At 39.1% G+C, this 17,136-nt stretch overlaps 1 protein-coding gene across 4 annotated transcripts in view; it reads left to right on the top strand.

Moving 5' to 3' along the window:
• The window catches only part of LOC149255395 (uncharacterized), a 32,454-nt gene extending 18,149 nt beyond the window's left edge, over positions 1–14,305 (top strand). For all 4 annotated transcript variants that reach the window (XM_089460479.1, XM_089460478.1, XM_089460477.1 and 1 more), the window contains one exon: positions 13,524–14,305. In XM_089460479.1, coding sequence (XP_089316605.1) covers positions 13,524–13,939 — 416 coding nt within the window. In that variant the 3' untranslated portion in view covers positions 13,940–14,305. The remainder of the gene's footprint in view (positions 1–13,523) is intronic.
• Positions 14,306–17,136: the final 2,831 nt, after the last annotated feature.

Here is a 17,136-nt window from a genome sequence, read left to right on the forward strand (position 1 = left end):
ACACAGGGATGGCACAGGGATGACGCAGAGGGAGATCAGAGCTGCACAGAGCCACGTAGAGTGACGCAAGGCTGACGCAGTAGAGAAAGGAAGCTCTCCAGGGTGTCAGAAAATCTCAGAGAAAAAGTCTCAGGTGTTTTCTCCCTGTGTCTATGTAAATTTTTCTGTAAAAGCGAGTGCTGCTGAAGATTAATAAAACTCTGCTTTGCTGCACTGGTTTTTCGGCATTAGGTTTTTCTGGGGACAATTGTCCAAAAATAACTGTGTTGATGTGATTGATTCTTGTGCATATATTTCTATATAATGATGTGTGATATCTGCAGTAGAATTTATTTTAATGTTTACTGAAGGGATTTCATAAATAACTTATTGGGAATAATAAGTAGGTGAAATAAATCAGTTATTGCAGTAATAGAATTTTTGTTTAGAAATTTTCACATGGTATCAGAGGGAAGATTCAGCGGCAGGAAAGGGAAAATCAATTATGGGTCAAGAGCATGATGCAGAGGCATCCACTCTAGGAGACTCGTGCAGATTTTCAGAAGAATGCACAAGAGACAAAAATTATGATTATTCTATGTTGGCTTCCAGATTGGAAGAAGAAGTTGCTTGCGTAGCAAGCTCTACCTCCTTAGGGGTTTGGTATATATAGATAGTGGAGCTTCCTGTCATATGACAGGAATCCGAGAATGTTTTTCAAATTATCAGGAAGAAAGGATGAATTTTCAGATCATCACGAGGAATAAGGCAAAGTGTACTCCAGTAGGGAAAGGCACTATAGTTTTTCAAACAGAAACAGGAGAGCGGTTTCGAGCTACCAATGTGCTGCAAGTTCCAGGACTGGGGATGAACTTACTTTCCGTATCTCAACTTCAAAGCAAGGTCTATGACGTTTTCTTCATTAAGGAGAAAGTATACGTCAAACACCTGAGTTGGAAAAAGAAGGTCCAGATCGGAATCAGAAGCAACAGGTTGTATAGGTTGCAGCTAGAATCACCAATGGCACTGATAGGCAGTAATGGAGACAAGGATTTGAATGAACTATGGCACAGAAGGATGGGACATTTGCACCATGGGGCTCTGAGAATTCTCAGAAAAACTGTAACAGGAGTTCCAGATCTGAATACTAAACAAGATGATGTATGCAGAGGATGTGCTTTGGGCAGGTATGCCAAAACAACGTTTCCAAGAAGTAACAATAGGGCCTAGAGTGTACTAGGATTGATACACTCAGACATCTGTGGACCGATGTCCATAAAAGCTCTTAGTGGTGCCGAATACTTTGTCACCTTCATCGATGACCATTCCAGGAAGACTTGGATCTACTTTTTGAAAACCAAAGATGAGGTTTTCGGTCGATTCAAAGAGTTCAAGGCTCTAGTGGAGAATCTGACAGGAAAGAAGATAAAAGTGTTGCGCTCAGACAATGGTGGAGAGTATGTTGACAAGGACTTCACCGATTTTTGTGCTAGGGAGGGCATCAAAAGAGAGTGGACAACTCCCTACAATTTGGAGCAGAATGGAGTAGCAGAAAGGAAGAACATGACTATTGTGGAAGCAACTAGGGAAATGATGTATGATCAGGATATGCCAAAATTCCTGTGGGCAGAAGCATGCAACACGACAGTCTATGTCCAGAATAGAACTCCTCATAGGGCATTGGGCAAGATTACTCCAGAGCAGGTCTTCACTAGGAAGACACCTGAAGTTAGTCATTTCAGGATATTTGGGAGTTTAGCATATTGTCATATACTCGAGGAGAAGAGGAAGAAGTTAGATCAAACTGCAGAGAAAGGATATCTTGTGGGATATAGCGAGAATGATAAGGCATATAGAGTCTATCTTCCAGGGAGCAGGAAGGTAGTAGTTCGACGAGATGTAAAGTTCATGGAGGATAGAGCTTTTAGAAAATCTCGAGAAATGCCTTCTGAGCAGTCAAAAGATGAGTTGTTGGTCAAACCACTTCAACCAGCGGAAGCTAATATCAGAAATTCTCCCTCAGAGCAGGAAGAATCACTGGAAGAGGATGAGATGACAGATGCACCTACTACCAGAGGAAGAACGAGCCGGAACTCTGATAGATTCTACGGGATGTAGAAGAATTCATTGGTGCACCCAGGAACAGTAAAAGGGAGTGAAGATAGCTAGACAGAGACCAAGCCTTAATAGCTCAGGTTGGGGAACCCTCTAGTTTTCAGGAGGCCGTTCAACATCAAGTATGGGTGGATGTGATGGTGGAGGAATACAACTCTATAATGGTGAATGATGTCTGGGAAGTGGTGCCTAGGCCTCAGGACAGATCAGTGGTAGCTTCGAGATGGATCTACAAGATCAAATATGTTGCAGACGACAGTGTGGAGAAATATAAAGCCAGGTTTGTGGCTAAGGGGTATGCTCAGAAGGAAGGAATAGACTACGAAGAGACCTTCACCCTAGTAGCCAGGTATACATCTATTAGAACCGTGATATTTCTTGTTGCACAGATGAGATGGGAGATTCATCAGATGGATGTCAAGACTGCATTCTTGAACGAGGTGATAGAAGAGGAAGTATACATTGAACAACCAGACAACTTTGAGACACATGAGAAGAAATCTCATGTATGCAAATTAAAGAAAGCCTTGTATGGGCTTAAACAGGCACCTAGAGCATGGTATGGTCGAATTGATGGCTACTTGCAGAAGATGGGGTTCGTCAAGAGTGATGCAGATCCCAATCTCTACTATCTGGTTGTAGAGAATGAGCCTCTAGTCCTAGTATTATATGTGGATGATCTCTTCCTGACAGGATCATCTAGGCTCATCGAGGATTGCAAGAAGAATCTAGCCACAGAATTCGACATGAAGGATTTGGGACAAATGCATTATTTCCTAGGGTTGGAAGTTTGGCAGCAGAAGGGTGAGATCTTCCTTGGACAAGGGAGATATGCTACAAAAATCTTGAAGAGATTTAGGATGCAAGACTGTAGGCCTATGGCTACTCCAATGATCACCAACTGGAAGAAAATTGATGCATCAGAAGATAAAGATGTTGATCCCACCTTGTACAGACAGCTCATAGGATCCCTGATGTATCTGGTCAATACCAGGCCAGACATTTGTTACGCTGTCAACACCCTCAGTCAGTTCATGGTGGAACCTAAGAGGGCGCATTAGGCAGCAACCAAACATGTTCTCAGATATATATAGGGAATAGTCGAGCATGGACTATTGTACACCAAAGACAATGACATCAGACTGAGTGGGTTCACTTACGCAAATTGGGCTGGAAGTTCAATAGATCAGAAAAGTACCACTGGTTACTGTTTCAACATTGGATCGGGGATGACTTGTTGGTGCAGTAGGAAACAAAAATCCGTAGCTCTGAGCGCAGCTGAAGCTGAATATATGGCCGCTAGCACAGCTTCGTGCGAAGCCATATGGCTTAGAAAATTGCTTGTGAACCTCTTCAGTAGAAGGATGGAAGTGACCAAGATCATGTGTGATAATCAGAGTTGCATCAAGCTCTCTAAGAATCTAGTATTTCATGATCGGTTGAAGCACATTGATATTAGGTGTCACTTTGTCAGAGACTGTGTCCAACGAGGAGTGGTACAGTTGAGCTACACTCCTACAAGAGAACAGGTGGCGGACATCCTCACCAAGGCCCTAGGAAGAACAAAGTTCATTTATTTCAGGGAGAAGATGGGGATGGTAAAGAATCCATTTCAGTAGCAGAAATGGATAAGTATCAGGTGATGCAGTGCAATAGTTAGCAGTGGCAGTGCTATGGGCAGCATGATGCAAAAGATTGAGAGGGAGCTGCAGTATAGATGTAGCAGTGGCAGTAGCAGTGTCATGGAAAGCAGTACAGGAAACAACAATGCAGACGATGTAAGGCAACAGGCTAGACATCAACACAAGTACTGATGCAGAGAAATAGTGTGATGTTTCCATGGTGAAGCATTACTAGAGCACATTCCTCACTAAGAGGGAGTGTTGATTTGTGGTAGCATCGGATGTGATCTAGCCATGAAAATTGGTGGAGAGGCTAAGGCACATGAGATCCCCAAGACCTAGAAATCGTTTTTAGAAATTCCATCCAGATGAGGAGTTATTAAAATCATTAATATTTTTAATGGGTTCCTAAGTCTAAAATTAGGAAAATAAAAGTATTAATGGGTATTAATAAAGATAAGGATGAGAAGCTTCTAAGAGATGAGGATCAAATCTGTTTTAATCTTTGCGTTGATTAGAGACTTAATCTCGACCGTTGATTTGTCTACAGGAAAAGTATAAGAGAAGACTTGAGGGTCATTTGGAGACACACCAATAGATACTCAGTATCTCAAGGAAAATCGATTCTCAAAGAGAAGGAGATCGATTTCAGAGGGAGAGTTGTAGGGTGGAGGAAGAGGGCGTAATTAGAAGCAGTCAAGGAGCTCAGAAGAAGTGACGTAGGGACTCTGAGAGACAACGCAGAGGGAGACGCCGGGATGACGCAAAGAGGGATCAAAGCTGCATAGAGCCATGCAGAGTGACGCAGGGTTGACGCAGTAGAGAAAAGAAGCTCTCCAGGGTGTCAGAAAATCTCGGAGAAAAAGTCTCAGGTGTTTTCTCCTAGTGTCTATGTAAATTTTTCTGAAAAAGCAATTGCTGTTGAAGATTAATAAAACCCTCCTTTGCTGCACTGGTTTTCTCGCATTGGGTTTTTCCGGGGACAATTGTCCAAAAATAACTGTGTTGATGTGATTGATTGTTGTGCATATATTTCTGTATAATGATGTGATATCTGTAGTAGAATTTATTTTAATGTTTACTGAATAATAAGTAGGTGAAATAAATCAGTTATTGCAGTAATAGAATTTATGTTTAGAAATTTTCACATCTCTCTGCAAGAGGGAGCGATGAAATTGTAGCATCCAGGACAATCGTTCTCCCTGGGTCAGGTTGACTGGGATCAAGGAAAATGGTCCAAAGTGATAGCATCAGTGACAAAAATTCTCCATGTGTCAAGTGACCGAAATTAGGGAGAATGATCCAGTAAAGGACAATTATTCTTCTTGTGTCAAGTATATTGACCAAAATTAGGAAGAATGGTCCTAGAGGCCTAGGATCACTTAGTTGAGTGGGTGCCTTTCAACATCAAGCTCAAAACTCTCCAGATAGGTTGAGTGAGCTCATTTAGCATCAGGCCTATAATTACTCAAGTAGAGTGTGGCCTTTGGAGATTCACCATGTGTCAAAGATATTGACCAGAATGATGGTGAACCAAGACTAGTTAGTATACCATGTGTCAGATGGACTGAAATTATGGTGACTAGTTGATGCTAATGATGTACCATGTGTTAGGAGCACCAACCATGGTTATGGTAAGGATACACCATAGGTCAGAGGTACTGACTGAAATTATGGTAACTTGTTGATGTTGTTGATTTACCATGTGTCAAAATTGTTGACCAAAATTATGGTAGTTGAATGATGCTAATGTTGATGATGAATTGTTATAAACTTTTCTTACAGAAATTTGTCAACAAGAGAACATTTGGATAGTCATTATGAATACCTTTGTAGCTAAGAGGAAGTGTTGAATTTTGTAGCTATGCTTTGTCTTCGTAATTAATATTTTAGCCCTTGAAATATGTAATGAAAATGTAAGACATGTTCTTCATGTTGTTTTTATTGATTAGCCCATGAAATGATTAATATAAGACATCTTCTTCATGTTGGTTTCAAAATTTCAAATTTCAAATTTCAAATTTTGAATTTTTGGCTCCAAACTTGTCAAGTTGGCCCTAGGCAGAGAGACACCCATTTAGCTAGGAATAAATATATATATATGGCACTTGACCTCCTCCACAAGGCACCATTCGACCTAACACACAAGACATCTTATGATCTGAGGAAAGGATGAATAGGACAAGAAAGGATGAGGACAAGAACATTTCTCTCTCCAAGTTTGACCTCACATCTTCTCTCTCTGTTGACTTTGCAAGTATGATGTTTTTCTGGGCATATCCGGCAATAGGTCCAAATTTATAGTCTTCAAGAAGAGGCCGAAATTCGGTAGCATTGTGACTTGACATAAGGGCAATTTGACCAGGTTTGACCATAGTGATATTGCTAGTCAAGTTGACCTTGTTCTTGGCTAGAAGATTTAGATGTATCTCTGTTGAACTTGATAATTTCTCTAAGGAAAAGGTTGTTGGGGTTTTTCCCCCATGTAGGTTTTCCTAGGGTAAATTCTTGTGTCTCTTGTTTGGCTGTCTCATCATGATCCTATTGGAATTTTGTTTATGTTGTTGAGACCTTCTGTGTAATTGCTTTATGATGAAATTGAATACAATAAAAGATTAATGTAAGAAATCATAAGAAGTAATTATCAGTTATAGAAGATCCTACAAAAAATCAACATAGAGAAGTGTACCATAATCCATCTTCTCCCAAAAGAGTAATATAATACATGCAAGCCTTGGAATCTGTGCTAGTGAAGGGAGTGCTCAGTCAAGAACTTTAAGCCTCCTCTGAAAAAACCCCTCCAAGTGTGAAAGAATGCCAAATGAAGTAAGGTGCTTCACTAATAGAGTCAAGTGGCCTCTGCAATGATTAAGTCATATTCAATATGTGCGACAATAAGGGGTGCACTCTACAAGTGTTGTACCATGTAAATAAAAGTTTTGCATCAAGCAGAACCTCACCATGATAACAACATGATAAAGATCCACCTAGCCTTGAACCTAGGGTGACCACCATCAATGGACTAATATATCATATATATCATCCAGCCTTAGGAAAAGGATAGACCATCAAGGAAAAAAATAGTAAATCTCTCTCCCTCGTTGTTTCCTCCTAACTCAATCTTAAGAAAAGGTACATCAACAAAGGTTATTAATCATCATCAAACACCCCCCCAGGTGATATTTAATATCTAAATGTTAGATCACCTAGGAAATGCACACCAACAACATGCATACTCCACAACATCATAAGAGAAGAGGACATAAGAAAGTGGTAACCCCATCTAATCATCAAGTATGCCCCCCAGCATACATCCAAAGCATGAGGAGCATGCCAAACACTCCCTCCTTCGAGTGATAAACTAACATCATAACAACATCATAAAATGTCACTTAGATGCTTCACGAAGAAGATAGCACATGAAATAGCAAGCATCCATAAGTCAAGAGAGTGATACAAAAGGCATGAAAGTAGCATCCACAACCATGAGAAGACCATTAACCATAACCATCCGCCAAAGAAGAGTGAATCCTTGCCCAAGATATCCCCATCAAGTGATCAAATGGCAAGAAGAGAAGAGGCTGCATGAAGGTGTATCTTATAATGTCCCTAGGGAATTTTTTCCCTCAGGGTTGTGGAATTCATAAGACACCACTAACACCTTTTTACAATATTCTATTTAAGCAGAGATAATATAGAGAGTCTAGTAATATAGACAATAACAAACTTTATAGTATATCAATATAACAACTGGCCACTAGGGTTGCTTTACCAGTAATTCTCAGGCTCCAAAGGTGATTGTTCACCAATATAAAATATTCACCACTGTATTTATAATTGAGATCAACAACAACAATTCTAAACCACTTCAATCAACTTACAGACTGAGTTATTACTTGATTTATGCTTGCTAGGAGTTGCTAGTGCCCTGACTGGCCGCAGATCAGTCAATTATTTATTATTAGTTGCTTAGGAATATACCAGACTCTAATCTACTCAGCTGGACTGAACTTAGAATGGTTGTGCTGGAGTTTGAAGCTCCAGGGGGGAGGTTTGAATCCATTGTTACAAGAATACTAGTTGCTTGTTAGCCTTCAGTGATTCACAAACAACTCTGTATCCAACTCGCTATCCACCAGGCCTAAAATAGGGCTAGGCGCAGGCAAGCTATGCCCTAATTTATCCTTAGGAGGGTTCAATGTGCTCTGTTGTAGGTGACCACAAAGGAAAGGATAGTTCTAGAAGCTGGCCTAAGATTTGTCCTGAATACTTCACTAACCTCGGAAAGAGGGCGAATCCTTACTTTAACCTTTGTTCTGCACCTTTGCTGCTCTAAGGTAACACAGAAATAGATTTGCTATTCGGCTCAGAAATTCGATATCCAGACAAACCACAAAACTGTCTTTACTAACTCCGATTAGGAGTCTCGGTGCCACATGAGCTTTAGTTCAAGAACCTTTAGTTCAACAACCACAAAGAATTTGTGCCTCAGAATATTACGCTTCAATAGGATAGAGAAAAGGAGAGGCGACTCCCAACCACTAATCAACAATACATAAAATAACAAGGTCGTCAAGCCACATGTATACGTCTCCAAGCAAAAGGTCCAATGAAAGTTAGATGTCTCCACAAAGAGGGCATAAGACATGTCAAAGATCCGATGTCTAGCCTCTAGAGGCCTCCAAGTGTAGCAATCCATAGCCAACTCCTCAAGATAGGCAATAAAACCCTAGATCTAGGGTTCGAAACCTACTTGATATCCTCCAAGGTGGATTTGTAGATCTCCAACATGAAACATCCAAGTACAAATCCTCATAAAGTGGCACATGTGACTCTCTAAGTGAGTTGTCTCATAAAAAAGCTTCCAAAAGGTGGATTTCCTCCAAAGAACGTATAAAAATGTGTGCCATGTGGCCTTGAGAGCTAGGGCACTCTCCACCATGTGTATACATCAGTAATGGTCTCTCCCAATAACCAAAGCACTGAAGCAAAAATAGTGGGGTGCTCCTCAAACAAGTGGTCAAAATGTAGTGATAATTTTTTGGTGGCAGATTTTGAAAACACCATAATCAATCAATTTTTGTTGGAATTTTTATTGTAACCACATTTTGAAAATCTCGCTATCACTTTGCATCTAATGGCATTGTTTGGTGGAAATCTATGTGCTTGGTCAAAAGATAACTGCTCTTGAAGCTAGGATGTCCTCAAAATATGCAATGAAACCCAATGTGGGACATCTTCAAAATATTAAATATGCAATAAAACCTAATACATCCTCAAAATATGCAATGAAAACCAATGTGGGATGTCTTCAACACTCAGTGCAATGAACATCCTTCAAGATGGACGTCTCCTCAAAATAGAGTATGAAACCATGAATGACCTCCTCCAGAGACTTGTGGCATCTCCCCAAGTGGACGTCTTGACCACAATATAGATAAGTGTGCAATAAGGCTCCAAGAAAGGTGGACTTCCTCCTCAAATCAAGTGCTAAGAAGATGGATCCTGAAACAAGGCACTGAATCCATGAAGAAGACATGTAGAATGTCATCAATTTTCAACAAATTCCATGAAGAAAAGGGGTGGCTCCTCATTAATCAATAAAATAGGAGTATGCCTCAACATATTAGCAAGATACTTCCCCAAAGATGGCACTTGTGAACAGTGATGCATGAGAAGGTGAGTATGGCAGCCCTACAAGGCGGATTACTCAACAATAAAGCATGAACAAGTGTGCAGCAAACCACGCAAGCTCAAGAAGTATCAAGTGGATGATAACTGTGTATATGCCTCCACATGTAAGCCAAAGAAAGGGAATACTTTACATAAAACCATGCTTCACATTATAAGCCACTCATCCGTACGTAAAAACATCCACGAGAACTAAGGTGTTAGAGCAATGAGCTTCTAACCATGCTGATACCATGTCAAATCTTCCTAGATGAATATGAATCCAAGGGGATGAAAGGAGAAAAGTGCCAAGTGTTCTCTAGCATGATGATGCCAACCAATCAAGATTTAAGATGCCAATACAATTTTAGCTTAGCCCAAAATTGCTAGGGCTTTCCATCAAGGGAGTCATACATCAGCATCTATCATCAACCATCCAATGATCATAGTGGCTCCACAACCAAGTCAACTAACAATGAAAGGAAAACAATCACCATAGCATCAATATTATTTAGCCATCCATGACTATGTCACCAATAGTCTCATCAATTGCCATCACAAGATTCACAATCCCTAGGCCATCAAAGATCAACCTGTTTACCTGCCTTTGTGACGAAAATCACAATATTAGTGAAAATATCCACTCGTGTAGGGCTCATGCAGAATAAGTTATAATGCTCAGCATTCTCGACCTTGCTCATCTTTGAGGGAAGAGGGAGGTTTTTTCTTGAACTTGTACCACGTATTTCCTCTTCTTGATGCCTTGAATCTGCCAGTCCATTCCTCCTGTTTCCTGAATCACAAGGCTTATTATGGGACATGCCATTTTATTCAGTGCCTCCTCTCTCAAGAAGGTTCACACTCTTCGATAGTTTTTGTTTTCCTTTTGATTTCACTACATATTTCCTTTTGAATTCCATTATTCTCATGCTTGACTCTCTTATGTCGACAATCACAAATTTGATGGTTAGTATCCTGATTCCTGACATGCAAGTCATACCTGGATGTAACTTAAATGGTGTACTCTCTGGACAACAGTTCTTGCTCCTGTGGCATATTTTATTTGATGGGGAAGCTTTCTTGTAAGGTCCAGCTACACACTGTTGGATTTGACCTGCAAGTATGAATACCCTGATCTTGGACAGGAGTTTTACCAAATCTTTCTGCTATTGTGTTCAAGCAGGCTCTAGCCAGCATTGACATATTGGTGAACTCAATCCAGAGGGGTTATTGTTCTTGATTGACATTTTCAGGGTTGAAATCATCCTGCCCAGACTATGGATATTGTAGAAAACTAGCAATGTGTCATGTTCTATATACGAAAACAGATTTGGTTACTTGCTCTGTCTGGGAGGGTAGCCATAAGTACCTGAATCCAAGGCCTCTAGTATGGTAGAGTCCATCTCCATGCATTCCAATCAACATCAAACCATTTTGCCACTTCAAGAACTTGCCATGTTTCATTGCATGTGGAATCATGCTTGAAAAGGAAAAACATATCACCTGCTAGCTTGGATTCCAATCTCTCAGCTTTCACCCATTTCAGTGACTTGTTATTTTCATATTTCAGTAACTGTCATGCTGTTCAAACTTTTCTTCCAACAATTTCAAGGAATTCCTGGAGATTTGCTCACATGCAATGGGTATATGCTAAGGGAAGACGCACCAAAATCAATCCATTGAGGGTTTACTGAATCTTCTCCTAATTTATTCTGCAAGGGTTATAAATGTACAGTTGGGTCACTTTTTCCTGTGCAGTTTGTGACACATGCACAATATTTGGGGTTATTTTCAGATTTCAGTTGCGATCCATCCTGAGGGTCCAATCTGCTTCTGCCCCCTTCCATATCCACCATTTTTCTCTCCAACGCAGCCCTTTGTCTGCATTTTTTCCATTTGCTGCTGGACTAATTGGCCTTCAATCAGCCTATTCCCATCTCTCCTTCAAATTTCCAGGCTGATGTAGATGCAACCAGTCTTATTGAATGCATACTCAGATTTCCATCTCTCCAACCTCCTTTTTAGATGCTGCTGTTTCTCATGCGCTGCTACTCTGCTATCGTTATCAGAAATTGCATGCAGAGATGCCTTCCTACTGCCCCCATCATTTGCAGTCACTTCTGCCAGCGTGGCCACAGTTTTCAGTATGCTTCTATGTGTCGGCAGAGGCTGTAACTGGCTGCATCATTCTCATGTGAAGGGGATTTTGTAAGTGACTTTTTCAAAAGGAACGAAATATATTATAACAGTAGAGTTGGAAAATATTTTAGAATTTTCTAAATGAGAAACATGTGTTAGAGGAAAATCTTGACAGAAACAGATGAGGAAAATCTTGACAGAAACAGATGTAGTTTATATTTAAGTCATTCAGGTGGGAAACATTCAAATTTAATCTTGTAGAGAAAATTTGTCTATTTATGAAGATTTTTATAAGAAGTGGGTCAGAAGAAACCTCCCCAAGATAAATAGTCCATTAAGCTCTCCATTCTCTGTTAAACTGTTAAAAAGCATTGTTGGATTGTAGTCGTAATTGCAGAAACAGACATTGTTGACTACAATTTTGGCACCCTTGTGACTGGGTCTATGACCAGGAGTTAGTGGGGCTCAGAATATCGAAAAATGATTGAGTCTGCACTTTTTGAAGTAGCACCGATATGCCGAGGGCAGTTAGCGCTTAGGAGCTACACCTTAACACCTTCTCACAAGGGGCTGTGAGTCTGTGACCAAGAGCCCATATAATCGGGAAATTTCATGAGCAACCATGCTTTGATAAAATGGTGATATAACAAGTCAATTGAATGTAGCCTAGGTTGTTGGGAGGGTTTAATGATAACCTCTTCACCCACGTTCAAGTCTGAACCTCATTAAGATGAATGAGTTTTGTACTGTTCCATTGAAAGCTGCCTAAGTAATGTTTATCTTGACTATGTTGACTGAGAGAAATTTCAATTAAAAAAAAAAGCAGCTTATGCCAATGGCAGTTAGCCGGTTAGCCTTCAGGTACTACACCCTAGCACCTCTATGACCAGGGGCTACTTATACCGAGATATTTGTGAATCTGCAAAACAAGGCCTTTGTAAAAGTGCTGGTATGCCAAGTGTCCGATAGATGAATCATTTATTGCATAGCACCGCTATGACCAGGGGCTACTTATACTCGGATATCTGTGAATCTGCAAAACAAGGCCCTTTGTAAAAATGCCGGTATGTCAAGTGTTTGATAGATGGATCATTTATTGCCGGCAATTTCTCTGTCTGTTAACTGACGGAGGCAGACCAAAACAAAGTGATTTGCAATCTAGAATTTTGAGGGTTTTTTCGAAATTTAAGCTTACTGTGACGTTCGTGTGTCGAACCACCTGTAGCGCTACAATCAAGCTTGTAAATATCTTGGCCCTCTGTTTCTTAACCTCGATCTCTCCCCGCTGCTTTGCTCATAGCTATTTGGTGTGAATTCACACCCTTCCTTAATGCTGGGCCGACTTACATAAAAGGGTTTCCGAACATTATCCACATTTAACTCCAAATAAGATTGTCGATGTTAGGGTCTCCCCCTAACTTTGATATCAATAACAACATCTTAAAGCAACAAGTGTCTCAAGCCTGCTTGCTTTGCTCGGGTCCCATTCTTCCTGTTCTATATATAGAGAGAGAATGCTAGTTAGCAACCTGTGGTCAGTTTTATTTTGTAGGTCACCACGGGTTGCTAACTAGCACAATGGGGTCACCTGTCGGTTGCTTCAAGGCAAGACATGGCTGCAGTTCAAAACATGGATAATTTGTACATACAAAGCTCGGGAGGTCTCAAAATCATATTTAAGTCTGCAAGGAGGGTATGTATCTGTTTCAAAATCAATCTGGCATAGGAGTGACCAAATTTGCGGTATAACAAAACTTCCTTGAAACTTGCTCTAATTTCTGTCTTTAGCTGTAGGGAACTTTTCTTGTGTAATAAGTTGTAACATCCAGTTGCATTGCTTGTGATGACTGGTTTAGCAATGTACAAATCTGTTCCAATTAAATGATTAATGTGCTTGTGTGGGCAATTGTTGTTCAATCTTAAATGACAATGTTTGTAATGATTTCTAAACACTTCACGAGTCACTTCACTACTTTAATTACTGTTCATCTTGTGCAGGCATTGTTGCAGCTTACCTTGGTGCTTCTTCAGTTCTGCTTACCGACTTTCCAGATAATCTTGATCTTTTGCAAAGAAATATTATGATAAATAAAGTGCAGAAGACTGTCTCTGTACACCCACTGGTCTGGGGAAGTAGATCTGAACGTTTAATAAGCCCTTTTGACCTAATTATTGCCACCGATGTCATGTACTGTCTTGAAGCAGTGGACTCGCTGTTGAGTACATTAAAGATGGCCTCAGATGCAGAAACAGTAATTCTATTAGCTTATGGACGTAACAGGCAAGCAGAACAAACCTTTTTAGAAAAAGCTCACAGTTATTTTTCTGTAAAACAAGTATCGGATGAAGAACTGGATGACGTTTACCGTTGTGTGGATGTAGATGTTTTGGAATTAAGGGTTAAATCTGAATAGCATATTTTCTTAGTCTGCTTACTTCTCATTCGCTATACATGTATGAATGCATGTATAGTTTAGTCTATCCCATAAAGGATTTTTTCTCAAGACAGGAAAGAGCATTTGCCTTCACAAAAGGATGGATGGGTTGAACTGCAGATACTGACTGCGATGAAATATTTGTACTGAAAAATTTGTAAAACCCCAAAGATTGGTAGCGCTAACTTTTTTTGGTTTTTGGCTGAAAATGGATGATGTATGAACAAATCACAACATCTGGATATATCTTAGTTATGTAAAGCAACTTGACACAGTTAAGTGATTTATTCAGTAGCCAAAATACGGAAAGCAGCATTTGGATCAAGTATTTTGATCAAGTTACTTTGGAAAGTTATATCTGGATCAAGTTCAAAATGAATCTACAGATTCAAGTTTGGGTCAGGGTTACGCTGGGATTCATTTTTCAAAATAAATGGTTTGGTGGGAATGGATCCCAGTCGTATCTCACACAAAATCTAGTCAGCTGTAGTACCTGCAGCCATGAATCCTTCACCAGAAACTCTTAAATGGCGGTGGGGAAAATTAATCAAATCACTGTAAATATGATATCACCATGCTTTCCCATGAGGTTCACTTTTATAGTGTTAATAATAAACATATATTTGTAGTTTTGAAAGTATTTATTTCCATATTTTTTCATGTCTATATTTAAAAAAAAATCTTCTACTGAGTCCCTGAATGAAGTTTTTAAATTTCTGCCACTTTCTTTATCGCTTCAGGATGTGATTTGCCCCCACCTGGTTCTGCACTCCTGATTCTGTTGACTTCAATCCCTATTAGTTAGCCCCTGACCAAATCCCTGATTAGTGTAGCGCTGAGAGGTTGGTCACACAATCTGGGATTTGATTGCCCAACCCAGGGAGGTTGTAGTCCTGATTCTGGTAACTTCAATTGCTATTAATTTTAGCTATTACAAAGTATATTTTCATTGCAGAGTAAATGGCTCTTGGGAAGCAAAATGTTCTTTACGGATGCTTCTGGAAGATTTGTAATCTCTTAATTGTAAAATTTTGTCATTTGGAGAAAATTGCAGCAGAGAATTAGTAAGGGAGCAAATGTTTGGAGCCAAACTAACATCTAACAGAGATATTGAAATTGAGGCTCAAGGCAATAACCCCAGGTTCCTCCGACAATGCTGATGGTTTTGACACAAATCCACACAAAAAATAAGAACAGAGCAAAGACAAGATGAAGAACAAGATGAAGAAAGGTGCGCAATCTGGCAGTTCCACCCTAAGTGTCCCACGCATAAAGAAAAGCAAATGTATCTTAATTTTGTGTAACCGATTAAAATAAAGAATAATAAATACGAAGCTCCCCAAAACTGGCCAAAAGTTAATTGAGTAGTAACAGGTAGCTACATTATTTTAGTTTGTTTTCACCTGACAGAATGTATGGTTATCTGGAGCATTTAATGTTCAGGCACAAACAGATCTTCTGTATGTGTTAAATTGCTATATCTACGTAGGTCTTTGCTGATATTTTGTCTTTTGTTGGGTTTTCTCAACAGTGCCACTTTGATATTTTGCATACCATGTTAAATTATTAAAGTTATATACATGGTTACATCTCTAATTCGTTGTTTTCACTTGAGTGACAAGTAGCTCTCCTTATAAATCAATGCAGTGGTTAAATATTCATGTAAGTTGGTGTCGAAGTACAAAGCCATTTTCTCTTGAAATATTAAGTTTAACCTGTAATATTTGAAATAATTCAAGTTTAACCTGTAATATATGCTAACATTCTCTAACCATTATAAATTATAATTTGTGTATGGAAAATTTTAGGGGTTAATATTTATAAGGTGGGATAATTTTCCATACTTCTCAAAAAATTAGTTCACACGTTCTCATTTAAATATATATATATATATATATATATATATATATATATTTAATCATATTAATCACCAAAGTTTTATAGAGACTATATAAAATTATTAAAAGTTTGAACATTTTTACAAATATATCCCAAGTTGTTTACAATGTAATGTCTCCATCCACTTAGGAGATATAAGGGGAAGATTCCACTAGTCTGATTAAGTTCTTTTAGGCTAGGATGAGAAAATTAATCAAGGGAACACCATTTCCCTAGGAGAAAACATTATAAAAGCTAAGTGGGGAAAAATTAGCCCTAGGCTAGGATGAGAAAATTAATCAAGGGAACACCATTTCCCTACGAGAAAACATTATAAAAGCTAAGTGGGGTAAAATAAGCCCCAAGTTATAAGCTAACAAAAAATCACTTTTAAATTATAAAGTGAGAAAACCCACTAAAGTGATTTTATTAAAATAAAAAATAAAAATGCGAGAAAAGGGTCTAGTGAGTTATAAAAAATGAAAATTAGGAGTCTGTCCTCATTTTTGTATTCTCTCACCTGAAAAATAGATTTTCGGAAGCTCTTGAGTCTTGAGAAGAGAGTTTAGTGTTTTTGGAAACCCTCATTTTGGTTGTTGGTTTCAGCGTTGAAACTATACACCCTCCTTAGTATTGGAGCAGAATCACTCAGATTCCAATATTGCGCTTCATTGTTGACAAAGAATAAGACATTGGCAGGGAGAGAGCAAATTTAGAGGTGTTATTAGTTGATTTCCTAACTTGTTTTTTGATATTCTATATTTTCTATAACAGATTGAGTTTATCACTAGTTTGCGTGGCCATTTGCTGAAGGAGAAGTGCTGATACTAAGAGGGCAGAGTTCTATGTTTCCTAATGCCGAGTTCTGTCACTTTATTGAGGGTTGAGTTTTGTCTTTTTTAAGGGGCTGAGTGTTGAATTTTCCTTAGGCCCTAGATCTGATTCGTGGCTAACCGAGCACAAAAGCACACTTGGAACCCTCAACTTACAAGCACTTTTCACAACATAAATCTATAGCAGTGAAATCAATAAAGTACACAGATCTTGAGTCCAAAGCTCAATTTTTTAACAGTCCATCAATAAAAAATACTAGGGCTTCCATGCAAGGGATCATGGCCCTTCAAAGCATTAGTAAAATTAGTATACATACAAAGAAATTATGGTTTGAAGTTTGATGCATACCCGATTTAGACTTGCTTAAATCCCACAATACCCAAAGTTCTTTCTAAAAAGGTGCTTCCTTCAACGCTGTATAATCAACTCTATCGGGATATAAACCCCTTACAATAGAAAATTTA

The sequence above is a fragment of the Pinus tabuliformis genome, chromosome 7 (assembly GCF_031772625.1).
Source record: "Pinus tabuliformis cultivar Carrire ecotype Pingquan chromosome 7, CPIR1, whole genome shotgun sequence".
NCBI classification, from domain to species: Eukaryota; Viridiplantae; Streptophyta; class Pinopsida; order Pinales; family Pinaceae; genus Pinus; species Pinus tabuliformis.